Here is a 27,633-nt window from a genome sequence, read left to right as displayed (position 1 = left end):
TAAATACGCTCCCCCCTGAGCCGCGCAGAAACGTTCCGCCCCCGTAGCGGGTCCCGGTAACACCGCTGCCCCGCCAGTGCTCCTCCCAAACACTTCCCCCTCCCCACGTGGCCACCCCAAGGGGACGACACCCCCGAGGAGGGAAGCGGGGGGAGCAGCGACAACCCCCAGCCCCCACCCCCACCCATTTAAACAGACTCAAAATTCAACAGATTTTGGTTATTTTTTTGCTTAAAATTTATTTTTTAAAAATTTCAGAATAAAATTTATTCAGGGCTCCGCCGTCATCGTCTTCTTCTTCTTCACAGGCTGCGGGGGAGCGGCCACGTCCTGGAGTGGAGCTGGCGGGGGGGAGGATGAGGTGAGCAGGGTGGGGGCATCCCCAAAATTCCCCCAAATCCCCCCAAAAACTGCCTCAGGGGGAACCACTCAGTCAGGGGGATCAGCCTGGGGCGGTATCAGCTCATCCTTGGCAGCAGGACCCCCCCCCCCAAAATATCCTGTGCCCCCCCCCCCCCCCCCCCCCCCCCCCCAGAACCCCAACTCACCAGGACACAGCCTTGGAGATCCTCGGGGGGGGGGGGAGAGGAGGCCTGGAAAAAAAGGGGTGGGGGTCAGGGGGTCTCAGCACCCCCACAAGACCCCCCCGGGGCTGTGACAGCCCTGCGGTTTTTCAGGTGTTTGTAGGGTGTTGTTTTTTTCAGGAGGGGGTTCAAAGTGAGCTAGGTGGGCTCATCATTAAAACCGAGGGGGGAGGAAGATGTCACAGCCCCACAGCAGCACCCCCAACCCCCCCCCTAACCACTCACCTCAGCCCCTGAGCTCCCCCCCTGCACCGCATTCAGGGCTCCTCAGGCCCCCGCTGTCAGCCTGGGGGGGACAAAAAGGGGACAAAAAGTCAGGGTCACCTCCCCCTGGCCCAAAAACCCAGCATTCCCCCCCACCCCCGTCCCAGCAGGGATCAGAATCCGAATCCTCAACAGCAGCCTTCAGCCGAACGAGATTCCTGAGAAATTCATCACGCCTGTGAGGGGGGGGGGGGTCCCTGCACCCCCCGGCGTGGTCCCCACACCCCCCAGCAGGGCCCCCGCACCCCCTCAGCCCCCTCACCTGCACAGCAGCACTGGGGTGGGTCACGATCAGCTCCAGTCCTGCAAAAAACGCGCCCCCCCATTAGCTCAGCACCGCAGCCTGGGCCACCTCCAGCCTCCCGCAGCCCTGTGCCCCCCCCATCAGACCGTTCCCACAGAACGAGCCGTCCTCCTCTCCAGCCGCCGGCGCCAGTGGGTTCGACCTTTGCAGGTTCTGGCGCCAGACGGGCAGTAAGACGCGTGAGGTTTTCCTCATCGGGGAGGAAAAACAGAATTAAATCATAAAAAAACAGCTGCAGGCTCACCGTTGGCCCCAGGTGGAGGCCAGGAGGGAAGGACTCTGCCATCAGATTCATGGCGTCCAGTTCAGCATCGTCATCCCCAGGGTGTCCCCGCTGCAAAGAGCTCAGCCTGCGGGCAGGAAAGCAGCCGTGAGACCAGCAGGAGGGACAATGTCCCCCTCAGCCCTCAGAGCACAAAAAAGATCAACAAATGCCCGGTGAGGCACAGCTCGTGCCCTGTACGCACCTGCAGGAGGATATCCCGCTTCACGAGGCGGCAGAGGCGCTGCTGGAGTGGATACATTAATTAATAGCAGCTCTTGCACGAGCCCACGCAGCCCCTTCCCCACAGGGCTCCTCCTGCCCCACAGTTCTCAGCTCCGATCTGGCATCAGGGTCCCTCAGCCATATGCTTGTCCTGTGGTTCGTCACCGAACAGGGCGGGAGCAGTGATCCCTGCCTCCCACCCACACCCCAGGGGCACCCACGTGGCAGAGGAAACTCCCCCAGAGCAAGCTGGATGCACTCCTGGGTCTCGGGCTGCAGCCACGCTGCCTCTGCCCTCTGAAGGGAAAAATCCCACACCCCTACCCTTGAAAAATCCCTTACAGAAAGGAAACAAAGCTCACCTGAGAAGGGACCCTGTGCGCACATGGCTGAGAAATCCCACACCTTAAAAAAATAAAAAAGGACATTGAGCCATGCTGCACGCAGGACAGGGGTTGGACACCCACCACCCCCACCCGAGGGCACGTGAAGAGCATTTAACACCCACGGTGCGACAAAGACAGACACCAGGGCAGCAGTGCCACTCAGAACCTTGTTTAGAGCTTCTCCACTTCAGCATCAGAAAGAGAGAGTTCAGGATCCTCATCTTTGCAGCACTTCGCCCCCCAGCACACAGAGCCGTGCGGCTGAGCAGCGAGCACACGTGTAACTCGTGGTCTTGGTAACACTGCAAAGCCTTCAGGCTCAGCATTACAGGCAGAGAAACTCACCTCTTCCACCAACGCCATCTGGACGGCCGAACCTTTAAAAGAAGATAAAAAGTTAACGATGTTAGAAGCAATTACGACAAACAAAAGGCCTTCAGCAACGAGCGGGGAGCGGTATGGCCTCCCCGCAGGGTAAGGAGCCAGGGCAGGGCACGCCCGCTCTCCTCAGAGATGCCAAAAGCCTTCACACCGCGGTCAGCTCAGGTCTGTGAACGAGCTCATCACAGAGCGGGCCCCGCGCCGCGGCCCTGCCCCTGGTAACGGGGCCTACCCGAACAGGGCCACGAAATGGCGGCCCCCGGGCGGAGCTCTCGCTGCCGAGCGAGCCAAAAGCTGCCCGCGGCTGCAGGAATTAAGGACGCGGTATCAGAAATCCCCCAGCTCCTGAAGAAAACGCACTGAGCCGCCCCAGCGGAGATAAAAGCGGAGCGCCAACCTCACCCTACCTTCCGCTCCGCCGCCGCCGACAAAATGGCCGCCGTCCCCCCGTTCGCGCACTTAAATAGGCCGCGGGGCATGCTGGGAACGTGCGCCAAGAGAACGAGCCTGCGCACTGAGGGCCACCGGCTCCAGGAAAAGGGCGGGAAATGGAGCAGCGCATGCGCACAGTGCTGAGGGGCAGCGGCGGCGGTGGGAGGGGCCGCCTGGGCGGGACTCTGACCAATGAGGTGGGCGTTGCTAGGCTGGGCAGCGTCTGGGGAGGAGAAAGGGGTGGGGATATGCTAATAAACGCGCACGCAGCCGAAGGGGCCGCCGGGAGCGCTTCGCTGCTAAGATTTTGGGGCCTGTAGCTCAAAAAGACGCTAAAATCCTCAAAAAGAAAGTGACGCACTATTGTAGGGAGAAAAAGGAGAAGGAGAAAAAAGGGGGTAGTAAAATTCCACCGTGACCGCGATATGTGGGGGGCGTGGTGGCCTCTGGGTGGGAGGGAACTAAAATAACCCCTGAGGGGGTAAATCTCCCCTGGTGGGGAGGGGTTTGAAGAGCAGATGAGAGGGGTTGGTGGGGTAATATAATACTGGCGTAATGGGGCCTATAAAAAGGGGTATTTACAAACACTGAAGTGCTGCTAATCACAAGGGGTACGTGCTAGTCATGTTCTCCTCAGCAGTTTTGCAGCGCGGTCGGTTGTGGTCAGTTATCGCTCAGTTTTGCGTTGGGGGAGGTTCGTGGCGCACTTTACGCCTTCTGGTCGTTAAAATCTGGGTTCTCGCTGCCCGCGCCCTAGCCTGTGACAGCCCCGCCGCCCCCGCAGTGCACAACCAAACGCCCTGCTGCACGCACGCACGGACACGCTCCTCTCCCGAAAATCCTCGCCTTTAATAACGAAGCTCGGCGCCCAGAAAGGACCCCGCGACCGGAGGGCTGCGGGTTTCCTGCCGCATGGCTCCCCTCTGCCAGCACGGGGTGTAAAGGCTGCGTCCTTTTGCACCGCTGGCCTCATCAGCGCCTGCAGGGCTAATGAGGTGTCCGGGCCAACGCCACCGCTGCGCCTCCTCCCACCCTGCTTGTCGTTGTGTGCCAGGCGTGCTGACCCCTTCCTTCAGCTCCGTCTCGGCTGTCCCCCTAGGATGGCTTCTGTCTCGGTGCTCCACTCAGGGTCCTGGTGGCGCAGCAGCGGGATGGGGGCTTCCCTCCGCTGCTGGATGAGCAGCCAGGCCAGCAGCAGGCACCAGAGGAACACGTTGACCCAGGCTGATGCCTGCAGGATGAGGCATGGGTGGAGATGCACAACGTGTCCCCCCCCTACTGATTTCTTGGCTTCCCGTGGCAGGGAGGGCTCCAGTGGCTGCCTGCCCCATTGTACCTGCTCACCTGTGCGCTGTAGAGGTTGCTGTAGAAGCGCGTTGGTCTGTAGGACACCCATGGCTTGCGCTCAGCCTCCTGACAGCTGCAGGGATCGGGAGCAGGCATGAGAAAGGGGGGGGGGGAGACACACACAGGGGCAGCCCCAACAGCACCGCCAGCCCGAGCCCGCAGGGGTTTCCCCAGGCAGGGCTGCCCTTACCTGGCCAGCTGCTTGGTGTGCACGATGGAGGCACAGAGCACGTCCATTCCTGCGCGGAGGATGCAGGCTGAGATGAGGAGGAAGAGGAGGATGACAGCGGCCACGACCAGGGTGAAGGTGAGGCACGCACGGCTCCTGCGGGAGCGGGGAGCAGGCGTCAGCGGGGCAGGGACACCATCGGGTGCCCCAGCCCCACACCCCGCTCACCGCTGAGGCTCGTCCGTGCAGCAGCTGTAGAGCAGCACCGCGAAGCAGCACAGGGCCACCACAACAGAGACAGCCGAGACGAAGTAGCAGAGGGAGACGTGGCTGAAGGACTTGGGCACCAGCGCGCTCCCATTCCAGCTCACAGCGCCGTAGAGGAGGCACTGGCCCCCAAACTCTCCCTATGGAGGGGAGGGTGTTGCTGTGGGGGGGTGCCTCATGGTGACCCCCGGGGGCAGCATGGAGCAGTGAGGAGGAGGAGGAAGGAAGGAAGCCAAAACCACCTGTTTGGTCGCATATTTGTGTGTCACACGGGGGGGAACAGGATGGGCTGGGGGTGCTCAGCGTCCCCACACGTCCCAGCTTCCCCCGACGCCCCTGCACTGCGACCACAAACAGCTCCCTACAGGACTGGGGAAGGGATGGAGCCCCCCCCAGGACAGCCCCGCAGCTCCCCAAGGGGCACCAAGCCCCCTCCCACCCCCCTGGTACCTGTGCCACCGTGAGAGCCGAAGCGCAGACAATGCCGCAGAGGAACACGGCCCCGTGGAGAGCCAGCCCCAGCAGCCACGGGACAGACACCGCCATCTTCCCAGCCCGCTCAGCCCTGCCTCCTCCGCCCCACCCCTGCTCTGCCGCCGGCACGGGGCCGGGCTTTGGCAGCTTCCCAGCCCCGTGGGGCTCCGGCAGCTCCCAGCCTGTTTGCGAGGCTTCGCCCAGGGGTGAAAGCAGAACACCCACCCAGCTGTCTGCAGCCCGGCGATGGGGGGGTGAACGCACATGGGGGGCAGGCAACGGAGCAGCATCCAGCCACGGGACACCAAAGAGCACCCAATTCCACCCAAACATGGTGCTTCAGCACCCCATCACCCCACCGAGGCCACAAACCCTCCAGGCTGAACAGCACCCGCTGTTTTATTAACTGCCCGGCTGGCACCACAGCGACTGGCAGCACCCCAAGCACCCGCCCCGGGCTGGTCTCAGAGGAGGAGATGCAGGGAATACTCGGCACGAGCCCAGCGCCGAGCCGGCCGGGCGGTGCGGCCGATCATGGGCAGCTTCTGGGCGTAGCGGGAGACGTGGCCCGGGCCGTGGTGCTGAGGGAAATTGGTCTGGAAGAGGCGACCCCGGCAGCGCCGCCCCGCCTGGCGCCCCGCGATGACGAAGCTGAAGCGGGGGGCCCCGCGGGGGGTGAAACGGCATTTCTGGAAGACATCGCGAGCCCCCGGCCGGTGGCCGGGCTGCCGTGCCGTGCCGCGGGCACGGGGCAGGCTGGCGGAGCGGTGCAGTGCCGGCCGGGGGCTCTCCTCCTCAGGGGGGCTGGCGGCGGCGCTGGCCGTCAGCTGCGGCATTTTGCGGGCCCCCCCCTCGCCCCCGAAGGCCGGCGGCTCCTTCTCGGGGCTGCTGGGGGGCAGCGGTGGCGGTGGGGCGGGGGGCCGCAGCCCCGTGCCGAAGCGGGCAGCCAGGCTGTCGCCAAAGAAGTCATAGAGCTCACGGTACATGTCGTGCAAAGATAGGGCTGGTGGCGGGGGGGCTGCTGAGGGGCCGCCGCCGCTGCCCCCCCCCAGCTGCAGCAGGGGCCGGCCCAGACCCAAACCCGCCTCGGCTGGGGGCTCCGGCCTGGGGCTGTGTCGCGGGGAGCCCTCCGGCTGCTGGCCGGCCGCCTGCTGCGCCTTCATCTTCAGCAGGCGCTCCACAGCCACCTGGGGAGGGAGCGTGGGCAACGAGGGGATCCCAAGGAGGGGGTCCCCAAACGCCCCCCCAGGCCACTCACCAGGATGGCGCCGTAAACTTTGTGCCCATCCGCCTTCACCTGGGCGTTGGAGACGGAGTAATCATCCAGCACGGCCTGCAGGTTGGCCCAGTAGGTGGAGAGGTGCGGGTAAAGGACGCGCTCCACTGCCTGCAGGGACAAGGAGGGTGGCATTGTTCTAGGGGTAGGGGAGCACGGAGAGGCAGCGTTGTACCCCCCCCCACACGCACCCCAAACCCCGCTCACCTTCCAGCCCAGGGCGTGCAGCCCCACCACGGCGCCGTAGTGGGAGCAGAGGGGGCGCACGGGGTCGGCCAGCACCTTCTGGAGGGAGAGGAGAATCTGGTGGTAGAGGCCGCTCACCAGGTCGCCGTGGGTCCTGCGGGCGACAAGGGCAGACCCCGCTCCAGTCCCAAAGTCGCTCCTGGGGACGGCGCCAGCCCCCTGCCCTCCACCCCAAAAAAAAAAAAAACAACCCATGGGATCTCCCCCCTCACCAAAAAATGCGGCTGAGCAGCATGGCAGCATAGTCGCGCAGCGTCCAGTGGTCGTTGAGGGGGTTGATGGAGGCGGCCAGGGGCTCCAGGGCACAGTACATGACGCTGCTGATGAGGCTGCGGACGTAGGAGCCCAGGCAGAGGTAGGGGTTCTGGATCAGGCTGCGGGCGATGTGCAGCAGCCGGTTCAGCTGCTCCAGGTCGTGGCTCACCGATTTCACCTGTGGGGGGGGAACAGGGGGACGGGGGGGGGGACACGTGGGGGGCTCAGCGTGCGGCTGCACCCCCCGCTCCCCAAAATAAGAACCCCAAGGCACGCACCCCGCTGACCACGTAGACGAAGTAAGGCAGGAGGGCAGCGATCTTGGAGTTGCTCTGGAGGTCCTGCAGGGCCACCTGCAAGGACGCCGAGGGGTCAGCCCTGCTCTGGAGACCCCCTATTCCCCCCCCCCCCCAAAAAAAAAAAAAGCTCACCTTCATCAGCTGGGGGTCGTCACCCAGCACGGCCCTTGTGACATGCTGGTAGTACTTGAGCAAGTCGTCGGTCAGCGTGGAGACGGCGCTGGGCACTGCCAGGGAACGGTGTCACGGGGGGAGGAGGGGGGGGCTTTCTGCCCCTCCTGGTGCTGTGGGGGGGCCACGAGCTGCCCCCCAAATCCTTACCAGCTCCCTGCGGCTCCAGGTTGCCTTTGCCATCCAGGTAGGAAACGTGCACTGCAAGGGAGTGTGGCGGTGGCTCTCAGTGCTCTGGGGGGGGGTCTCAGTTTGGCAGGGGAGGTTACCGGGGGGGGGGCATTGGGGGGATCCTGACCTCGCACAGCCGTCTCGGCGCAGCCCTTGGGGATGTTGGTGGCCAGGGCCAGCTCCACCAGGTTGACCTCGCGGTCCTCCTGGAAGTACAGCTCGCCCTCCTTGATGGCACGGAAAGGCAGCGCGTCCTGGGAGCCGTAACCGCACACGGCCTGCAGGGACACGACATTCCCCACACACACATAGACGATAACGGGTCCGGTAACGGGACCCCCCCCCCCCCCCCAACCCTATAGGGGACCCTCAGCCCCCACACCTCCACGTTGCTCCAGCGCAGCGCCCGGTTGAAATCCTCCACGGTCAGCTTGCGGCGCCTCGTGTGCTTCATGAACTGGGAGCTGTTCTGCTGGGAACCGGGGCGGGGAGGGGGGGGGAGCGAACCGTCAGCGCGCCGGTTACCGGCTCCGGTAACGACACCGGGTCCGGTAGCAAGGAAAAGGGCCCGGGCGGACCTGCGTGGCCTCCCGCAGCCGGTAGCAGACGTCCTCGGCCAGCAGCGCGGCCACCTCGTCGCTGAGCTCCACGCCCGCGCTCTCCGCCATCAGCCGCACCGAGTCCCGGGGCAGCTCCACGAAGCGCCGCTCTTCCCGCTCCGCCATGGCGCGCCGGCGCGCCCGGCCCGGCGCGGGCCACGCCCACCGTGGGCGGGGCTATGCAAATAGAGAGCGTGGAGGCGGGGGGGAGCCGAGGGAGAGGTGGGAGGAGGGTGAGCCAATGGGGGCGCGGCATGCAAATTGAGGTGGAGGGTGAGGAAAGGGGAGGGATTATGGTAATGAGGGGGCGCGCTGCTCGCGGGGGCTGCCGGGAGCGCCGCCACCGGGAAAACGGCGCTCGGGGGGGCGGGAGGGGGGGAAAGGCGGGGAAAGGAGGCGCTGGGACGCGGTGCAAAGGGCGGAGAACACGGGGGGAACGGGAGGGGCACGGGGCCAGCGGCCTCGCCGTGCCTGCGGTAGTAGGGGGAGGCGATAGGAGCGTAACGGGAAATGACAACTTCCTCCTATGTTCGGTGTCTCCGGTGTTAACGGGGGCTCGGATTAATATTTTGCGTCATTAAACGTCAGTAAGGTATTAATTGTTGACATTAAGCTATATTAATATCAACAGATTCGTTATTAATGTTGAAATATTAATTAAGCTCCCCGTTACGTGTCCTCACTTCAACGTCAGCGCTACTCCAACACGGGCCTTTATTGTACAAAGCGTAAGAAAATAAAGTCATCAATTCCATAAATTCCCCACCCCCCTCCCCGCTGCCCCCCCTCAGCTCTGGGGATCTGCACCCGGCCCCCAGCCCAGGTGGCGCCGCAGGGCAGGGGGCAGGAAAGCCTGCAGGAAATGGAAAAAGTCCCTGAAGAGCGGCCCCGGGGCCGGGCTGGGGGTGAGGCGAAGCAGCACCCGCGGCTCCCGCCGCCCCCCTCCTGCCAGCCGGGCGCTGGCCTCGAAGCGCAGCAGCGGCTCCGGCGGCTGGGCGGCTCCCTCGTGCTGCACGATGGCCTCTGACACTTTCTGCTCCAGCTCCAGCGAGTCCCCTCCTTCCTCGGGCTCCTCGGGGCTGGCCCCGTGCAGGAGCTGCCGGCGCAGGCGGCGGCGGCCCGTCCACACGCGGTGCCAGACGGTGCAGCTCCAGCTCGCCACCACCTCCTCCTCCTTCTCCTCCTCCTCCTCCTTCTCCTCCTCCTCCTCTTCCTCCTGCTCAGGGCCATTCACCCGTGGCCTCTTGGCACAGGGCAGCGCAGCACCGTCCATCCCGTCAGGCTGGGGCCGCTTGGAGGCTGTGGCTGGCTGCAAAGGTTCCTCCTCCTCTCCTGCGGTGTCACCCGGTGGCTCCTTGCCCCCTACAGGGTCCTCAGGGAGGCTCTGCCCCACTCCAGGGGCTCCCAGCTGCTTGGGGGGCTTCCCCGGGGTGCAGCCGCAGCGGAGGACGTCGCGCAGCACGAAGGCGATGCCGGCGCAGATCTCCTTGAAGCCTTCTCCAGGCTCCTTGGGGCAGCGGGGGGCAGGCATGGGGATGGTGATGAGGAAAGAAGCGGCGCCTGCCCCCGGTTCCACGGCGCCGGGCTGGAAAAGCCGCACCAGGCCCCAGCCCCGGCCCTTGGTGGACTTGCAGCGGTACTGCAGGCTGCGGCAGTACTTGGCGGCGGCACGGCAGCAGTGCCCCAAGCGCGCCGCCGTCTTCTCGGTGACGTTGGCTGCCACGTTGTGGCTCAGCTCGAAAGGGTCCTGCAGGTTGAGGGACCCCAGCTTGAAAAGCTCGCCGGCCTCCGGCAGCGGCAGCGCCCGGCCCTCCCGCAGCGACAGCACTCGGCCCGAGAAGTCAAAGTCCCCGAAAACATGAAAGAATTCGGCCAGCAGCGAGCCTGGGGGAGGAAAAGCAACGAGGGCAGTGCTGGGGGCCTCAATATTGGGGTCCTCAGCCCCGCCACCTTCCCCCGGCCCCAAAAGCTCACTGGGGCTCTCGCTGTTGGCACTGGGCTCCAGCAACGCCGCGTCCCGGGGAAAGCTGCAGTCCCAGCCGGCCACCACGACATGGTCCTCGTTCCCTAAAAGAAAGAAAATCCTTAAAAAAAAAAAAAAAAAAAAAGCCCTGCTGGACCGACAGACGGATGGAGGGGCCCTACCTGCCAGCTCCCGCAGCCGGGCGACCGCGGGCAGCACCGGGGGGCTGCGCGTCTGCAGGAAGAACAGCACCAGCAGCGTCAGCGCGTAGTTGGTGAGGAGGGGGCCGCCCCCAGCGGGGTTTCCTGAGGGGGGGGGACAGCGTCAGAGAGGCCCCATGCACTCCCCAAGTGCCAAACTCCACGCAGGCCATGCTCACCTGCCAAACCCTGCTGCTTGGCCCACAGCCTCACGGCGTAGCCCAGCGGCCGCACGCGCTCGTCCGCCTCGGCACAGAGCCGCAGGAACCGCGTGTTGTGCAGTGCCAGCCTGCGGGGAGGGGACGCGGGGGCGTCACAAAACAAAGAGAGGGACGGACGTGCACCCCCCGCGCGCCCCCCGGACCTGTTATCGACGGAGATGTCGCCCGCTAAACCTGACTGCTTGTGGCTGAACTTGACGACGGGGCGGCGGGCGGTGGGCACGGCGCGGACACGGCGCACGCCTGGCACGCAGCGGCGCAGCACGGCCGCCACCAGCTCCAGCAGCTCCGGGGGCGAGGCCGACGCCAGGTCGATGTCGCTCAGGATGGATTCTTCCGCCCCGGGGCTTCCCCGCGCCGAGCTCTGCAGGGATTTGGTGGGCTCCAAGTCGAGGAGCAGGTCCAGGTCGCAGCCGTGGGCGTCGAAGCTGTTGACGGAGGAGCCAAAAGGCAGCACGGAGCAGCCTGGTCGGGAGGAGACAACACCTGCAGTCACCCAAGGGCCACGCCAGGCTCCCCACACGTCCCATGGGGCAAATGGGGACTCACCGGGGAAGAATTCAGAGAAAACCTCCTGGAAGAGCGCGACCAGGAGGTGCCGCAGGCGCCGCTCACCCTCGCTCAGCTCCAGCAGCCCCACCAGCTGCTCCATCTGCGCGTCCACCTGCGGGGAGAAGCCTTGTCGCCGGCCCCACACACCCCAAAACACCCCGCTGGCCCTTGCACATCCCTCCCTGACCCCCCCCTCGGCCCCAAATCCCCCCCGGGGACCTCCCACGAGGGATCCCAAGCCTCCAGCTCACATCCTTGGCCTGGCACAAGGCCCGCTCCAGCTGCTCGGCGCCGAGGGGTTCCCGGTGGGCGCTGCGTCCCGGCGAAGGACGGGTGAAATCTTTTTGCTCCCGGGGCCGGACACGGAGGCTCCGCCCGGCCAAGGCGTGCTGGGGCTGCGCCAACGCCCGCTCCCGGCTCGCCGCCTCCTGCAGCTCCACGATGGCGTAGGCACCCTGAGGGGGGGGGGGGGCAAATGTCAGCCCCCCGGGGTCCACTCCCCGTTCCCGGTGCCCCTCCCCATTGCCCTCCCTGTTCCCAGTGCCCCCTCCCCATTACCAGTACCCCTTCCCCGCTCCCCATCGCTGTTCCCGGTGCCCTCTCCCAGTCCCCGGAGCCCCCTCCCTGTTCCCTCTCCCAGTTCATCCTCCCAGTTCCCGGTACCTTCTCCTTATCCATCACCACCGCCACCACCTCCCCGAAGGCCCCGAAGTAGGCTGCGAGCTCCTCGGCCGCCGTGCCCCGGGCGAAGCCGCTGACGAAGAGGCTCCGCTGCTCCTGCGCCCGCCGCTCGGCCCGGAGGCTCCGCAGCCGCTGGTGCTTCTTCCCCCGGAGGTGCTCGGCCAGGCTGGGCCCTGAGGCGGCGCCGTTAGCCCGGAACGGCCCCGGTGCGACCTGCCCCCCCCCCCCGTACCCCCCTCACTCACGGTTGGCCGCCGCCACCTGGCACAAGCGGCAGCGGAAGCCGCCCCGAGGCAGCGGCTCCACGTCCGGATCCGCTTCCGGGGGCAGCTCCGGGGCCGGGCTGGGCCCCGCCGCCGTTACCGGCTCCGGGCTGGAGCCGCCGCCCCCGTCCATGGCGGAGAAACCGCTCCGCGGCTACTTCCGGGCGGTTCTGAGGAAACTTCCGGTCCGCACCGCCGGGTTCCCCCCCCCTTCGCTTACAGCGGTCCGCCCGCTTTCAACTTCCCCCCCCCCACTCGGAGAACAGCTCCCTTAGCACAAAGGTTCCGCCCCGAAGGTTCCTCCCCCCTCCACCCCGGTACCGTTTTCCGGGGGGGGGGGCCGGTACCGGGGAGGGCGGAAGGGTAAATAGGGGGGGCAGGCTGAAGAAAAGCCGTCGGTTTATTTCCTGTCGCTACAGAACCGGGACAGCCCGAGATACAAAACCAGGGGGCGTCGCTCCACGTACAAAAGGGTCCCGCGGGGTGGGGGGGGGTGGGGGGGGAAGGACGGGGGGGGAGGGCAGTGTTTCCCCATCCCCCACCCCCACCCCTCAGCCCCCAAAACCCACGCGGTTTCTATGGAAATAAAAAAAATACAAAAGGGATGCGGCGAGGGACAGGGGGAGGGTGTGTGTGGGGGGTGGGTCAGTCCTCGAGGACGATCGGCTCCGAGGTGCTGGCGGGGTGGGGGGGCGGGGGGGGCGCCAGGGCCCCCCCGGGCCGCAGGGGCAGCCCCGGCTTCACCTTGAGGGGCAGGTTGGGGCGGCGGGCGGCGCGGCGCAGCTCCAGGTGGGTCAGCGCCTTCCGCAGGGCCCTGGGGGGGGGGGAAAAAACTGGGGTTAGAAATTGCGGGTTTGGGGTTTTGGGGGCGAGGAGGCCCCCCCCGTGACCCCCCCCAAAACCCTACCGGGTGTCCTTGGTGGCCACGAAGACGACGGGGTTGGGGGCGTCGGCGGGGTTCAGCTTCTGGCGCTTGCTGGCGGGGGGGGGCCCGGCCCGCAGCCCCCCTGCCAGGGGCCGCCCGTTGGCCGAGAAGGGGACCCCCGAGGCCCCCACCTGCATGGGGAGGAGGGGGGTGGAGCTGCCATCAGGCCCCGCCCACCCACCTCAGCCTCCACCAATCGCCAGCCGCCCTCCTTCTCCCAGCCCCACCCCCCTTCAGTGACCTGTCAATCACCCCCATGCAGCACACCCACCTGTCAATCACCCCAATCCACGCCCACTATTAGACACGCCCCTCCATAGGCCCCGCCCCCCTCCCACTCCCCCACATGTCAATCATCTCCCATAGGCCTTGCCCCTAAGCCCCACCCCTTTCCCATACCCCCACCCCACTCCCCACCCGTCAATCACCTCCCCGTGGCCCCACCCCCTCCCACAGGCCCCGCCCCCTCCCCGTGGCCCCGCCCCTCTTACCCGGGGGGGGCGGTGGCCCTCGGCCGCCCCCTCGTAGCCCCGCTTGCCCCCCAGCCCCGCCAGCCCCCGGCTCTGGCTCAGCTGGTTGCGGTTGATGGGGGTCTTGGTGCCCCTCGGGGTCTTCGGCTTCAGGGGGGCCTGGGCCGCTAGGGGAGGGGGCGAGGGGGGGGCTCAGGGGGTGCTGCCCCCCCCCAGATATAGGGGGAGGACCCCCCCTAAAGCCCCCTGGCCCTAAAGCCCTCCCCAGCCCTCTGTGAGCACCCCAAGGCCCCATTGGGGGGGGCAGAAGGGGGCCCCAAAAGTCCCATGGGGGGAGAAGAGGGACCCCTAACCCCCTAGGGACACAGAAGGGGGCCCCCAAAAATGCCATGGGGTTGGAAAGGGGCCCCCAAACAGCCCATGGGGCACAGAAGGGGGCCCCAAAACCCCTCTCAGGACACAGAAGGGAGCCCCCAAATCCCCTCAGGACACAGAAGGGGCCCCCCAAACCCTCTCCAAACCCCCTCAGGACATAGAAGGGGACCCCCAAACTCCTCCAAACCCCATGGAGTGCAGAAGGGGTCCCCCAAACCCCCCTCTGGGCATGGAAAGGGGACCCCAAACCCCCTCCAAACCCCTCAGGACAGGGAAAGGAGCCCCCAAACCCCTCTTGGGGCACAGAAGGGGGCCCCCAAACCCCCCCCCAGCCTCTCACCCAGCTCCTTGACGATGGCGGCCAGGGGGAGCCGCGCCAGCGGGTGGATCTTGAGGGGCGCCTTGGCAGCTTTGGGGAGCCGGATGGAGCCTGGGGGGGGCACGGGGTGAGCGGCAACCCCCCTAGGGGGACTCCCTCACCCCCCCCGACCCAAAAAACCCCCCGGCCTACACTCGGCCTTGATGGCGTTGGCGTTGATGGGGGCGTAGGGGCGGCGGGCGGCGCGCCGGGGCTGCAGGACGTCGCGGCAGAGGCGGCGGGCCAGGCGGGTGAGGCGGGTGGTCTGCAGGAGGAAGGTCTGGCGGTTTTTGGCCAGCAGCTTGGCCCGGCTGGCGCTGGTGGTGTAGGGCGAGAGGCTCTGGGCTTCGGGCCGGGAGAGGTGGCCGCGGGAGTGAGGCTCCTGGAACAATGGGGGGGGAAAAAACGGGGGTTAAATGGGGCGGGGGGCTGCGGGGATCCCCTCTCGGGCGGTCCCGGGGCTCACCGAGGCGCTGCGCGCTGCCCCCTCCAGCTGGGTGGGGGTCTTGAGCCCCCCGTATTTCTTCCAGTAGATCCAGCAGGAGGCGCAGAGGCGGCACTGCATGTTGGGGGGGCCCCAGGCGTACCACTGGGCCGACTGGGTGGCTGGGGGGGGGCACAAAAAAGTGTTAAAAAAAAAAAAACCCACAGGCAACGGGACCCCCGCTTTGGGCACCACAGCCAGCCCCAAAGCACCCCCAGCCCCGCAAAACCCTGCCCCGCAGCCCCCCCGCTGTCCCCTCACTCCCCAGCCCTGCTCTGATTCCCCCCCGGACCCTTTTAACCCCCCCAAAATCCTTTCTTTCCCCCCCCAAAACTGACTGTGGCAGCTCTCGCAGGTCAGCCCCTTCTGGAAGCCGGCCCCGTTCATGCCGGGTTTGGAGCCCACCGAGATGATCTGGTTGGGGTTCGGCTTCGTGCTGGGGGGGGGGAGGTAAAAAAGGGGGGGTCAGGGGAGGCCGGGGGGGGCTTCTCCTCCTCCTCACGCCTGCAGAAAGCCCCCCCCGAACTCACTAGGTGGGGATGTAGACTTGCTTCAGCTTGCTGTCCGCCTCCGCTGCCTTCAGCCTCTTCTGCGAGCCAACGGGGAGTTAAAAGGGGGGGGGAAAGACACGCAGGGACCCCCCCCAGGAAAAAAAATAGAGCCTGGGGAGGCGGGGGGCGTCCTCACCTGCTGGATGTAGCGGTCGGTGGTCTTCCACATGTAGTAGAACTGCACGATGCTGGCCAAGGATTTCCAGGGCAGCTGCGGGGAGGGGAAGGGAAAGGGAAAGGGGGGGGTGAGGTTTTAGGCTTAAAAAGGGGGGGGGAAAAATGATTCCCGGCCCAAAATCCTTCCCCCCCCCGCGGCTCACGAAGTCCTGCCGGATGTCGTTGAAGTCCTTGCCGTATTTCTCCAGGGCCTCCTCGAAGAGCATGGCCTCGGAGGCCGACCACTCCTCCATCTCGTCGCGGCACAGCACCGGCCCCCCCTGCGGCACCAGCGTGGCCATGGCCTTGGCCAGGTCGTAGCCGTTGCGCTGCAGGGTGTCCATGGCGTGGAACTGCGGGGGGGGCACGAAAAATAAATCATCATGGAGAACCCCAAAATTTAAAGGGGAGACCCCCCCGGGGAGAGCCTGGAGCTGAGGGGAGCGGGGAGGGGATGGGGGGTGGGGGGCAGGGGGTGGTGCACCCCCACACAGATAAATGGTTGGGAATGTGTCCCCCCCCCCACGGGATGGAGCTCCAAAATCCTTTTTGGGGGTAGAAGGGGGTCCTAAAAAAAAAATGGGGGTAGAAAGGGGTCCCTAAAATCACATGGGGGTGGAAGTGGGTCCCAAGAAAGCCATGGGGAGGCAGAAAGGGGGCCCAAAAATCCCACGGGGGACAGAAAGGGGCCCCCAAACCCCCTCCAAACCCTACGGGGCACAGAAGGGGACCCCAAAACCCCCTCCCACAGCCCCCCCCCCCCCTCACCAGCGTGATGTCCCGCGAGGCCGCAGCCGCGCTCATGTGCAGGCTGGGCTGCCGGATGGAGCTGCTGCAGTCCAGGGCGCGGGCGAAGGTCCCGACGGCCCTGAGAAGAGGTAAAAAAAACAAAGGGGGGGTCAGAGGGACCCCAAATCTCCCCGGGAACCCCCGTTTCCCAGCCCGGGACCCCCCCTCACCGCGCCACCACCAGGAACTGGTCGATCTGCCGGTCCGTCAGGGGGTTGTCGGGGTCCCACACCTTCATCTCCATCTTCTGCTGGTTCCTGTTGTCCGACTCACCTTCAGAAGCGCAGGAGGGTTTTTTTTTGGGGGGGAGGCAGGCAGAGAAGCCCCCCCCCCGAGGTCACGGAGCCCCCCCCAAACCTTCAGCCAGCCGGTCGGGGATCTCAGCCTGGTACTTGCAGCCCACGCGGATCTCGCCCTGGTCGGCCAGGAGGGTTTTTTGGACAGGGTCGAAGACCAACGAGTAGAAAAAACAGTCCTGGGGGGGGGGGCAAAAAAATAATAAAGGGCTCAGCCGGGTGCTGGGGGGGGCACGGTTTTAATTACACCCCAAAACCACCCCCCTGGGGGGGGGGGCTCACCTCCTTCTCCAGATACTGCCCCAGGATGTCGGTCTCGTTGAGCAGCGTCACGCTGCACTTCCCACTGCCGGGGGGGGGAAATAAAGAAAGGGGGGGGTTAAAAATGGGAGGGGGGGCACGAGGAAAAGAAGGAAAAGGCCCCCCCGGAGGCCCCGCACCGTATGTGGGTGGCTGGCAGCGACTCGAACTGGCGGGAGAGGAAGAGCTCGCGGTGCTTCAGCTGGTGCCGCTGCTGCTCCGTCATGGGGGGCTGCTTCGACTCCTCCTCGAATTCTCCTGGTGGGGGGGGGAAAAAAAGGATGTGGGGGGGGTCGTTGCCCACCCCCACAATGCTCAACCCCCCCCCCAGGGGTGTGTTGTTGTCCCCATGCCCCCCTCCCTCGGATTTTGGCAGCCTTGAGAGCCCGGAGGGGGGATAAAAAAAAAAAAGGGGGGGGTACAAACCAGCTTGATTCACGCATAAAAAACTCCTGGGGGGGTGGGGGCACAGACACCCCAGAAGCCCCCCCCCCACTTCAAGGAGGGTTGGGGACCCCCTGCTTGCCCCCCCCTTTTATTTCTGTGCCCCCCCCCCCACATTTCATCCAAAGATCCCGAGGAGTTTCAGCCACCGAACCCGCAGTGCCCCCCCCCCAAAAATAAATTCCCAACCCCCCCGGGTGGAAAACAGCCTGAAAATTGGGGGGGGGGCACCTGGGATCAAACTGGGGGGGGCACAACCCCCCCTACACCCCCATCAGGGAGCCGAGAGCCCCTCGGGGTAGGGGGAAGCGAGCCCGGATCTGCCCCCACCGCCCCCCCCAGCCCCCGGGGGGGGGGGGGGTGAAAATTAAAAAATGGGGGGGGGGCAGAAGCAGGGCCCCCCCCCTCCAAAAAAAAAAAAACCACTCACGGGCGTTGCTGTCAGCCAAGCTGTTGAGGCTGCTGGAGATGTCACGGCGGCGGAAGAGGCAGACGACCTTGGCCTCCACATTGCCGTTGGCGGTCTGGGGGGGGGCAAAAAAAAAAAAAGGGGGGGGGTTGTGAGGATGCTGCAGGGATTTAGGGCCCCCCCCCGGGGTTTTTTTTTGAAGCGGGGGGGGCGCCACTCACCTTGTTGAGCTCCTCGATGCGGCGCACGAGGTAGGGGTTGCTGGAGGAGTTCTCGAAGTAGACGTAGTCTGGGGGGGGGGGGGGGAGGAATTTAAGACCCCCCTCTTTATTTTAAGCCCCCCCCTTTATTTTAAGCCCCCCCAAGCCCTTTTTAAACGCCCCCCCCCTTTTTTCCCCCCTCAAACCCAAGGGGGGGGCCCCAGACGTGTCTTCCCCCCCCAGGACCCCCCCCCAAAATCCCCCCCAAAAAAAGGCCCCCTCGGCCTTGCTCCCCCCGTCCCCTTTTTGCCCCCCCTCCCCTTACTCAGGGCCCCCCATTAGCCTTCTCGAGCCCCCCCCATGTTTTGGGGACCCCCCCGACCCCCCCCTTTCCTAAGGACCCCCTCCCTTTTTGCCCCCCTCCCCCTTTTTTCAGGCCCTCCCCTTCCTTTTTGGGATCCCCCCCTCCCCTTTTTGGGGTCCCCCCCTCCCCGACGACACCCCCTATCCCCCCCTTTCCCCTTTTTGGGGTCCCCCCTTTTTTGATGCCCCCCCTTTCTTAGCCCCCCCTCCTCCTTTTTGGGACCCCCCCCTCTCCTTTTTGGGGTCCCCCCTCCCCTTTTCACCCCCTTTTCCCCCCCCCTTCACCTTTTTGGGCCCCCCCCCTCCTTTTTAGGCCCCCCCTCCCCTTTTCACCCCCCCATCCCCCCTCCCCTTACCCCCGGCCTCCCCCCCGTCCCCCCCGTTCCCCTCCCGGCCCCCCCCGGCCCCCAGGACCCCCCCCCGGCCCCCCCCGGGCTCACCGCCGACGCGGTACATGTTGGCCGCCATGGCCGCTCGGCTGGGCCGCGCTACCCCCGGGCCTCCATCGCCTCCCGCTCCCGCCGCCTCCGCACCGGCACCTTCGGCTCCTTCCGGAGAGACTTCGGCTCCTTCCGGAGCCCCCTCGGCTCTTTCCGGAGCCCTTCGGCTTTTTCCGGAATCGCTTCGCTGCAGCCTCGGGAGCTTTCGGAAAGGCTCGGCTCTTTTCGGAACGGCCTCGGGGCTTTCCGGAGACGCTCGGCTCTTTTCCGAACGGCTCCGCTGCCGCGTTCGGGAGCTTTCGGAGCGGGCTCGGAAATCTTCGGAGGGAGCTCGGGAAGTAGCTCGGGAATCTCCGGAGCGCCTTCGGCTTCTTCCGGAAGGGCCTCGGTAAGTTCCGCCGGAGCCCCGAGCGCTTCCGGAACACCTTCGGGTATTTCCGGAACACCTTCGGGAACCGATCCCCACCCCGCCCCACGAGCGCTTCCGGCACGGAGCCGTTGGCTCTCCCGCCGCTTCCGGGAAACGGGCGGCCGCTTCCGGCTCCGGACCGGAAGCGGGGCCCGGTAACGGCGGCAGGAAGCAGGCGGGGAGCCGAGCGCCCGCTCCAAGGCTTTATTTAAAGGGGGGGAGGGTAAAAAAGTGAGCTGGGGGGGGGCCGGGGCCCCCCTGGTCCCGTAACGGGGGTAACGGGGGGGCCTCAACGGGGCTCCGCGGCCCCCCCGGCGGGCACCGGGGGCCCCCCCAGCACCCGCCACTGGAAGACGCCGGTGTCCTTGCCCCCCAGCGACACCAGGTGCCCGTCGTCGTGGGTGAAGCGCACGTTGGTGACGTGGCTGCCGTGGCCCCCGTAGACGTGGCTGGGAGCCTGTGGGGGGGGGTGGGGGGGCGTGTGGGAGCGTGCACGTGCGCGTGGGGGCATGAACACACATGTAGGAGTGTGTCGGAGCGTGCACACGCATGTAGGAGCGTGTGCTGGCAGGTAGGAGCGTGTGGGAGCATGCACAAAGCTAAAGGAGCATGCACACGTGTGGGGGAGCATGTGCACGTGTGTGAGAGCGTGTGCACGCATGCAGGAGCATGAACACACATGGAGGAGCGTGCACACACAGGAGTGTGCACACATGCAGGAGCACACGCATGCATGTAGGAGCGTGAACACACGTGTAAGAGCATGTAGCTGCACGTGGGAGTGTGCACACGCGTGTGAGCATGAGCATGCACACATAGGAGCATGCACACGTGTATAAGCATGAGTGCACGCCCGTGGCAGCGTGCACACCCACCCAAGCGTGCCCACGTGCAGCCTGGCACACGCGTGTGCACGCAGCATGCACCCAGCCCCCCCCGTGCACACCCACGTGTCCCTGTGAACCCCCCCCGTGTCCCCATGCACCCCCACATGTCCCGTGCACACACATGTGCCCTGTGCACCCCCTCCCCTTGCACACACGTGTGCCCCCCACCTCCCCATGCACCCCCCAGCCCCCTCCCTCCCCCCATTCCCCCTCCCCATGCACCCCCCTTGCCCTCCCAGCCCCCTCCCCGTGTAAGAAGCCCCCCCCCGGCCCCCCCAGCCCACCTTGGGGCGGGCGCAGGGGTACTGGAAGAGGTGCACCTTGCAGAAGTCGTCGGCCACGGCCACCAGGCGCTCGTGGTGGGAGCGGCACAGGGAGTTGATGTCGGTGCCGTCCGAGCCGTCGGGCCACACGCCTGGTTTTTTTTTGTTTTTTTTTTTTTTTGGGGGGGGGGGCACACAGCGAGGTCAGCCCCCCCCCCCCCCAAAAAAAAAAAGAAAAAAATAGCTCCAGAGCCTCCCCCAAATTGCCAGAGCCCTCGCGTGTATGTGCAAATCCCCTGCCCGCAGGCAAATGTCTGGACCCCCCCCCCAAAATCCCTTGAAGCTCCCAAAAAAAATCCCTTAAAGCCCCCCCAAATCTCAGGACCCCCTCCCAAATCCCGAGCCCCCCTAAATCCCCACCCCCAAAATCCTTTGCCCCCCCAAACCCCAGGACCCCCCCAAAACCCCCCACCTCCCCCTAATCCCCTGCCCCCCCCAAACCCCTTGACCCCCCCCAAAAAAAAACAACCCCCCCCTAGAACCCCCTGTCCCCCCACCGAAGACGTGGAAGCCCAGCACGCAGGTGTAGGAGGCCCACTCGCGGTCCCGGCTCTCGAAGCGGTTCCGGAGCAGTTTGCAGCCCCCGGCCACGTCCCCTGGGGGGGGGACAAAGTTGAGAGACCCCCCCAGGTGCCCCCCACCCCCCCCAAATTTTTTGGGGGGCCCCCCACCCCCCGTTGCCCGCTCACAGTAGAGGATCTCGTAGTCCCCCGAGTTGGACATGACGAAGTGGCCGTCCTTGGACCAGTCCAGGTGGGTGATGAAGCTTGAGTGCCCCTGGGGGGGGGCAGGAGGGGGCATTGGGGACTTTGGAGAGGGGGGGTAGGATCTTCCTTTCCCCCCCCCATTAAAAAAAAAGCCCCCCCCTCACCGTGCAGCGCCCGAAGCGGGTGTACTTGCGGCCGCCCTCGGCCACGCTGTAGATGTAGATGACGTTGTCGTGGGAGCCGATGGCCAGGAAGGAGCCGTCTGCGGGACCCCAAAAGGGTTTTTTTTTTAGGGCTGGGGGGGTCTTAGGGGTGGGGGGGGACACAGGAGACCCCCCCCGAAAGGATATAAAGGGGGGCTCACCGGGGGAGAAGCGCACCACCGAGAGCTGCTCGTTGCCGTCCGAGCCCCCTGCCAGCGGCTGCTGCGTCTCCGTGTCCAGCACCAGCCACCTGGGGGGGGGACACAACACGGGAGGGGGTGTCAGGGGTCGGGGGGGGGCTCCTTGTTCCCCCCCCACCCCAAAAATCCCCGTCGGTCGCTCACCGTCCCGTCAGCAGCCCCACGACCACCACTTGGCCCCCAGGGTGGAAGTCGGCGCAGAGCCCTGTGTCCTGGAGGTGGGGGGGACACACAGAGGACATCAGGGCCTTCTCTGTGCCCCCCCCCAGCCTTTATTTAACCACCCCCCCCCCCAAAATAAATTCACCTCCAGGGCCAGGCTCCAGGCCAGGGCGTGCTCCTGCCCGTCCCACAGGCAGAGCTGCCGGTCGTGGCCGCAGGTGAGGAAGAGGCAGCGCGAGGGGTGGGTGGCGAGACCCCAGACCTCGTCCGTGTGCCCCTGGGGGGTGGGACACGAGGCGGGGGGGTCACCCTGAGCCCCTCCCATGAAGGGAGACCCCCCCAAAACCCCCCAGGACCCACCTGCACGATGGGGGTGAAGCCGTCGGCCAGCGTGCCCCGCAGCAGCGCGTTGCGCGTGGTGCCCACCAGCAGCTCCTCGCCCGGCCCCTCCGCGATGGTGCGCACGGCGCCAAAACGCTCGGGGAGCTGGGGGGGGGCCGGGGGGGTCGGGGGGTAAAGGGGGGTGCAGGGGAAATGGGGGGAGATGGGGGGGAAAGGAGGGGATGGGGGGGACAAAAGGGGGACAAGGGGAGAGGGCAGGAGGGGACCAGGGGGGATAGGAGGGGATCGGGGGGGACAGGGGGGAGGTGAGGGGGGCACCCCCAGCCCCCCTTCCCAATCCCTAACCACTCTGGGGTCTGTGGGGCGCATTATGGGGTCCCAGGGCAGATTTCAGTGTCCTGGGGTGGGTTTTGGGGCTCCCGGGACAGATTTCGAGGTCCTGGGGTGGATTTTTGGGGCTCCCGGGGTAGATTTCGGGGGTCCCGCGTGCCCCACCTCGGCCTCCTGCAGCAGGAGGAGCTCGGGGCTCCAGCTCAGCACCCTGCGGTCCTTGCCGCCGCCGCTCAGCACCGTCCCGTCCCGCCGGCGGCACAGCGCGAAGATGCTGCCCTCGTGCGCCCGCCTCTGCTGCCCAATCTGGTACGTCTCTGCCGGGGGGGGTGGGTTCAGCCTCACGGCAACCCCCCCAGCTCCCCAAACCACCCCCCGTGTCCCCCCCAGCCCCCAAACCTTTGCCCCCTTTCCCCGCCGGCCCCGCGGCGCGGGTCCAGGTGAGGATGTTGCCCTCAGAGTCGCCGGTCAGCACGTCCCCGGCGGCGTCAAAAACGAAGCACTGGATGAATTTGGGCTTCTTATATTTCTAGGGGGGGGGAAAACAACAGCAGGCGGTGGTAGGGGTGCCGGCCGGGCCCCCCCCAAGCCCCTTTGGGTGCCCCCCTCACCCCAAAAATGCCCTGCTTCTTGGTGAGTGCGGCCCCGCTCCAGGTCCAGAAGTAGACGTGGGACTTGCCGCTGGTGATGATGCTGCCGCTGTCCTGGGGGTTGAACTCCACTGACAGCACCGACTCGTTGGTGCTCTGTGGGGCGTTTTTTTTTTTAGGGGGGGTGGTGAGGGCACCCCTCTGAGTCCTTGACACCCCCCCGGGACCCCCTCCTCACCTTCACTTCTGCCAGCTTGGTGCCGCGGGCGCAGTCCCACACCGACATCATGTGCTCGTTGGAGTCGTCCACCACGCACAGGTGGGCGCCCAGGTCCTGGGGGGGACACCGGAGGGGTCGGGGGGGGACACGGGGGGACCCCCGGGGGGGTAGAAGGACGGGGGACAAGGGGACGGAGGGATGGGGACAGGGGGAGGGAAATGGGGGGACAGGGGGACAGGGGATGGAGGGATGGGGACAGGGGCAGGGGGACGAAAATGGGGGTCGGAGGGACAAGGGGACAGGGTGGGACTGAGGGACAAGGACAGAGGGACAGAAGGACAGGGGGACAAGGCCGGGGGGGTCGGGGGGGGGCACTCACGGCCGTGGAGAAGGCAAGGGAGCCCACGCCGCGCTCGAAGCTGCCGAGGCCAATCTGCTGCAGGGTCAGCAGCGTGGCCGAGTCCCAGATGTGCACCACGGGCTGCAGCGGCTGCGGGGACAAAAAATGGGGGGGGGAGAGAAGGAAACGGGGGCTGGGCACGGGATTTGGGGGCTGGGGGGGGCACGCAGACAGCCCCCGACCCCGTTACCTTGCCGTCCTTGTCCACGCCGGCCGCCTGCCCCGTGGCGACGCGGAGACGGTCGGGGTGCACGGCCAGGCTGGAGGGGGAAACGGGGCGGTGAGAGGGGGGGATAACGGGGCTGGGGGGGCCCCCCACACCCCAAATAACCCCCCCAGGCCGGGGTTCACCAGCGCACGCAGTCGCTGTGGCGCAGGTAGTGGCGCTGGCGGCGGAGGGGGACGTGGAGGAGGACGACGACGCAGGCGATGAAGTAAACCAGCTCGCCCGACGCCAGCACGTGCAGGTTGGAGCGGCTGTCCCGGCCCCGGTACCCGTAGCTGGGGGGGGCGAGTTAAGGGGAGAAACGGGGAGGGACCCCCCAGAAAAAAAAAAAGGGACCCTCCCCCAAAAAAAAAAGGGACTCACAGCCCCCCCCCCAAAAAAAAGGGGGTAGGGGGGAGTGGGGGGAGAAAGGGGGTGATTGGGGTGGGGTGGGGATGGGGACGGGGGGGGGAGTGAAAAGGGGATGGGGGTGGGCAGGAGGGGGTGGGGAGAAGGATGGGGGGGGACAGGGAACCCCAAAAGGGGATAGGGACCCCCAGGAAGGGATGGGGACAGGGTGGGGGGTCCCCAGGCGGGGTCAGGGACCCCCAGGCGGGGTCGGGGACCCCCATGTAGGGTCGGGGACCCCCCCAGTGGGGTGCCCCCCCCCAAATAGGATACACCCAGTCGAGCTGCAGGCGCTCGGGGGGCAGCTCGGCGCGCAGCCCCCCGTAGGGGCCCAGCCCCGAGGGCACGTACATGGTGATGGGGCGGCCCCGCAGGAACATCTTCACCGACACCCCCTCTGTGGGGCAGGACGGAGGGGGTCAGACCCCCCCCGACCCCCCCGACCCCCCCCAGGACCCCCCCAGGCCCCCCAGCCCTGCCCTGTTAGTGGCAGGGGTTGGGGACACACAGAGGGGGGCCCGGGAAGAAGCCCCCCCCCGGCCTCACCCAGGTTGTAGTTGGCACGGCGTGACCCTGGGGGGAGGGGGGGAAAGAGTGTCATAAAATAATAAAAAACCCCTAAAGCCCCCCAAAATTTGTGTGTGCCCCCCCGTCTCCCCCCCCCAAGCACCCACCTGGGCTCATGACGGGCTCCTTGGGGCGGCTGTGAGGGAGAGGCAGCGTCAGCGGGGGGAGGGGGAAATTTGGGGGTGAGAGGGGGGGCACGGGGTGGAGGGGGGGTGCAGGGGGGGTTGGGGTGCAGGGGGAGGGTCATGGATTTTTTTGGGGGGGTTGCACGAGTTTAGGGGTGCAGGAGGGGTTTTGGGGGTGCGGGGAGGGGGTGGGGAGGGCAAGGAGGGATGCGAAGCTGCGGGGGGGGGTGAGGGGGGGTGAGAGGGTGTGGGGGGAGGTTTGGGGTGCGGGGGGGGCCCCCCACCTCTCGGGGCTCCCCACGGGCAGCAAGAGGTTGGCGGACGAGGCCGCTTTCCTACTCAGGCGGCGCCGGGGGCTGGAGCTGCCGGAGGAGCTGTGCCTGCGCAGGCTGGGGGGGGGGACACATTTTTTGGGGGTGGGGTCGTGGGGTGGGGGGAGGACACGGAGGGACACGGGGACACGGGACAGAGAGGGGTGGGGGTAAGGGGAGGGGGTGGACACCATCAGCAAGGGGTCACCCCCCCCCCCAAATGGTCCCCCCCCCCAAAAAAAAACCACCCTACCCCTAAATTCCAGCCCCAACGCCCCCCCCCAGCACTTTCCCACCCCCCCAGCACCCCTGAGCCCCCCCCCCCCCTCAAGGCCCCCCCATCCTCACAGCTCTTTGCGGGCACCCTGGGGGGCTGCCGGGGGGGATTCGGGGGTCGGTGGCTCCGGGGAAGCCGGGGGGGGGGGCGCCGGGGGGCAAGGGGGAGACCCGGGGGGGGGCGGCTCTTGGGGCCCCCCCGGGTCCCCGCTGCCCCCAGGCGCCGCTGGGGACCCCCCGTCCGTCTGCGTCCCCACGCTGACACCGGGGGAGCGGCAAAGGGAGGGGTCCGGGGGGGGCCCGGTGGCGGTGGGGGGGGCCGGCGGCACGAAGGGCTCCGGGATGGCACCGTTGGCTGTGGGGGTCATGGGGGGGGGGGCAAAAAGGGGTCAGAATTTGCCCCCCCCCCCAATCCAGCTGCGGACCCCTGGGTGTCCAGAGGGTGCTGCGGAGAGGGGGGGGGACCCAGGTAATGGGGGGGTGCTGGGAACTGGGGGGGGGTCTTGGGTACTGTGGGGGGTCCCAGGGGGGGTCCCAGGTCCCGGGGGGTGGTGTCAGGTGTTGGGGGGTCCCAGGAACCGGGGGGGGATCCTGGGTACTGGGGGGGGGTCCCAGGTACGGGGGCGGGGGGTGTCAGGTGTTGGGGGGGTCCCAGGAATGGGGGGAGAGTCCCAGGTACCAGGGGGGGATCCCAGGTGTTGGGGGGGGGTCCCGGGGGTTGTTTTTTTTTTTTGGGGGGGGGGTCTCACCGTGGGGCAGGTGCCGCAGCAGGCGGGGCAGGTGCTGCTCATAGAGGCCGAGGCGCCGCAGCGCGTCCCCCAGCGCTGCCTTCACCAGCGCCAGCTCCTCCTCGAGCCGCCGCAGCCGGGGCTCCAGGGGGCTGGGGGGGCCGGGGGGGGCCAGGTCACCTGCGGGGGGGGCACACGGGGTGAGACGGCACCCAAAATTTGGGGGGGGGCTGCCCTTTTACCCCCCTCACCCTCCCTCTCTTCCATGGTACCCTATGGGCCCAGGTGGGGCAGCACGCCCAGGGGTGCCACCCCCCCCCTCCAAATACCTGGGTGCTCCCCTAAATATGTGCCCCCCCCCCAAGATATGCCCCCCCCAAGATATGCCCCCCCCCTTTTCAGATGTGCCCCCCCCAGGTGTGTGTCCCCCCCAAACTCCCCCCCTTCTGCCTGTGCCCCCCCTCTCCAAATACCTGGGTGTTCCCCTAAATACGTGCCCCCCCCAAAAAAAAATATGGTCCCCCCCCTTTTCAGATGTGCCCTCTCCATCAGATGTGCCCCCCCCCCCATGTGTGTGCCCCCCCCATGTGTGTACCCCCCCCATGTGTGTGCCCCTCCCAACCCCCCCCTCCCCCCCCCCATGCCTCCCATAGGCCCCAGGCCCCGCCGAGCCCCTGCGGCTCAGCAGCAGCAGCGCTAATGAGGGCGGGCGGCTCATTTTCCACCGGGGGGGGTCACACACCTTGTAATGGTGCCCCTCACCCCTCCCCAAAGTCCCCCCCCCCCCTCACCGTGCTCGGGCCCAGGCTCCATGGCGGCCGCTAGGCCTCGGCCTCCGGCGCCTCAGGAAGCGCAGCGGCGGCGCCGAGTCATTTCCCCTCCGCCCGATCCTGCCCCCCCCCCCAAAAAAAAAAAACAAAACACAAAAAAACACCAAAAAAACCCTCGTGGGGGGGGGCCACGAGCACCCCCCGTGCGCCCCCCCCAGCCCCAAAAACCCCCTGTCCCCCCTGCAGCTGGTGGAAGACCCCCGTGTGCCTCCTGTCCCCCCCCCATCATTTTGGGGTGTTTTTTTTTTAATGGGGGGGGGATTTTTTTATTTTAATGGTGTCAGCACCGGGTGCCCCCCCCCCCCCGTTAAGTTTCGGGATGATTTGTGTGGTTTTTTTTGGGGGGGCCGCGTCCCGGCACCCCGAACCCACACCAAAAGGGGCAGCGGCGGCCCCCCCGATTCATCCCAAAAGCGAAACGCCGCCCCCCCCCCCCCGCTATAATCCCCCCCTCGGTTTTAGGGACCCCCCCACACCCCTCAGTGCCCCCCCCCCAAAAAAAAAAACAGGGTCTGTCCCTCCCGGGCCCCCTCAGTTTGGGATCGGGGCCTGTGGTTGCCCCCATCTGGGGTTGGGGGTCTGGGGGCTGCACCCCCGGGTGGTTTTTTTTTTTTCCGGGGGGGGGGCCCAGGCCCCATTTTTATCCCCCCCCGGGGGGGGCCGCATCCTGCACACTCATAGCGGGAGCGGGGCTGGGGCTGAGCCTCCGGGAAGGGAGGGAGGGGGACGAGGCGGGGGGGGCCCGGTAATGGGGGGGCGGGGGGCAATATTTGTGGGGGGGACAGGGAAAGGGGGGACCCGAGGGTGCCCTTTGGGGACAGAGGGGGAGGGCCGCGGGGGGAGTTTGGGGTGGCATGG

The 27,633-nt window shown here is 66.7% G+C and overlaps 6 protein-coding genes across 9 annotated transcripts; all 6 read right to left on the bottom strand.

Annotated features, from left to right (window-relative positions):
* Positions 1–213: 213 nt before the first annotated feature.
* On the bottom strand, positions 214–3,752 carry LOC311426131 (uncharacterized protein; the record flags this gene model as incomplete). Its single annotated transcript, XM_084502300.1, has 11 exons — positions 214–341; positions 549–593; positions 810–870; positions 1,111–1,151; positions 1,397–1,502; positions 1,620–1,661; positions 2,002–2,044; positions 2,371–2,402; positions 2,639–2,803; positions 2,975–3,061; positions 3,695–3,752. The coding sequence occupies 7 exons, from the start codon at positions 3,750–3,752 to the stop codon at positions 1,498–1,500; spliced, it is 432 nt and encodes a 143-aa protein (XP_084358426.1). The 3' UTR covers positions 214–341; positions 549–593; positions 810–870; positions 1,111–1,151; positions 1,397–1,497.
* TMEM179B (transmembrane protein 179B) lies at positions 3,669–5,428 on the bottom strand (the record flags this gene model as incomplete). Its single annotated transcript, XM_084502361.1, has 5 exons — positions 3,669–4,069; positions 4,183–4,258; positions 4,376–4,510; positions 4,583–4,761; positions 5,072–5,428. 5 exons carry the CDS (start codon positions 5,426–5,428, stop codon positions 3,911–3,913), a joined length of 906 nt encoding a protein of 301 aa, XP_084358487.1. The 3' UTR covers positions 3,669–3,910.
* Positions 5,429–5,476: 48 nt separating this feature from the next.
* Positions 5,477–8,238, bottom strand: TAF6L (TATA-box binding protein associated factor 6 like; the record flags this gene model as incomplete). Its single annotated transcript, XM_084502360.1, has 10 exons — positions 5,477–6,282; positions 6,354–6,482; positions 6,579–6,711; positions 6,830–7,050; positions 7,151–7,225; positions 7,304–7,398; positions 7,493–7,543; positions 7,641–7,791; positions 7,896–7,982; positions 8,092–8,238. The coding sequence occupies 10 exons, from the start codon at positions 8,236–8,238 to the stop codon at positions 5,560–5,562; spliced, it is 1,812 nt and encodes a 603-aa protein (XP_084358486.1). The 3' UTR covers positions 5,477–5,559.
* A 571-nt stretch (positions 8,239–8,809) lies between these two features.
* TUT1 (terminal uridylyl transferase 1, U6 snRNA-specific) lies at positions 8,810–12,333 on the bottom strand. Its single transcript, XM_084502357.1, has 9 exons — positions 11,975–12,333; positions 11,712–11,902; positions 11,300–11,503; positions 11,046–11,160; positions 10,640–10,961; positions 10,455–10,564; positions 10,258–10,380; positions 10,087–10,179; positions 8,810–9,996 (listed from the first exon to the last, which is right to left on the bottom strand). The coding sequence occupies exons 1-9, from the start codon at positions 12,123–12,125 to the stop codon at positions 8,900–8,902; spliced, it is 2,406 nt and encodes an 801-aa protein (XP_084358483.1). The 5' UTR covers positions 12,126–12,333; the 3' UTR covers positions 8,810–8,899.
* Positions 12,334–12,506: 173 nt separating this feature from the next.
* MTA2 (metastasis associated 1 family member 2) lies at positions 12,507–18,729 on the bottom strand. 2 transcript variants are annotated; one of them, XM_084502358.1, is made up of 18 exons: positions 18,553–18,729; positions 17,771–17,838; positions 17,571–17,664; positions 16,837–16,954; positions 16,679–16,742; positions 16,458–16,575; positions 16,271–16,373; positions 16,080–16,179; positions 15,476–15,664; positions 15,292–15,366; positions 15,135–15,193; positions 14,943–15,040; positions 14,587–14,726; positions 14,274–14,502; positions 14,103–14,192; positions 13,409–13,554; positions 12,900–13,048; positions 12,507–12,806 (listed from the first exon to the last, which is right to left on the bottom strand). In XM_084502358.1, exons 1-18 carry the CDS (start codon positions 18,578–18,580, stop codon positions 12,638–12,640), a joined length of 2,037 nt encoding a protein of 678 aa, XP_084358484.1. In that variant the 5' UTR covers positions 18,581–18,729; the 3' UTR covers positions 12,507–12,637. The 2 variants fall into 2 exon arrangements, with proteins under 2 accessions (XP_084358484.1, XP_084358485.1); XM_084502359.1 differs by having other exon boundaries at positions 15,135–15,190.
* A 421-nt stretch (positions 18,730–19,150) lies between these two features.
* Positions 19,151–26,867, bottom strand: EML3 (EMAP like 3). 3 transcript variants are annotated; one of them, XM_084502354.1, is made up of 23 exons: positions 26,737–26,867; positions 25,967–26,125; positions 25,290–25,572; positions 24,915–25,019; positions 24,613–24,641; positions 24,485–24,511; positions 24,212–24,335; positions 23,677–23,826; positions 23,516–23,585; positions 23,305–23,415; positions 22,944–23,039; positions 22,727–22,861; positions 22,515–22,644; positions 22,281–22,432; positions 21,804–21,929; positions 21,589–21,720; positions 21,426–21,493; positions 21,243–21,331; positions 21,043–21,140; positions 20,861–20,948; positions 20,669–20,767; positions 20,133–20,263; positions 19,151–19,418 (listed from the first exon to the last, which is right to left on the bottom strand). In XM_084502354.1, the coding sequence occupies exons 1-23, from the start codon at positions 26,756–26,758 to the stop codon at positions 19,251–19,253; spliced, it is 2,592 nt and encodes an 863-aa protein (XP_084358480.1). In that variant the 5' UTR covers positions 26,759–26,867; the 3' UTR covers positions 19,151–19,250. The 3 variants fall into 3 exon arrangements, with proteins under 3 accessions (XP_084358480.1, XP_084358481.1, XP_084358482.1); XM_084502355.1 differs by having other exon boundaries at positions 24,290–24,335; XM_084502356.1 differs by lacking the exon at positions 24,915–25,019.
* Between the last annotated feature and the right edge of the window lie 766 nt (positions 26,868–27,633).

The sequence above is a fragment of the Aythya ferina genome, assembly GCF_964211825.1.
Source record: "Aythya ferina genome assembly, chromosome: 38".
Taxonomy (NCBI): domain Eukaryota; kingdom Metazoa; phylum Chordata; class Aves; order Anseriformes; family Anatidae; genus Aythya; species Aythya ferina.
Note: the sequence above shows the minus strand (reverse complement) of the source record. Positions and strands in the feature narration are given on the sequence as shown.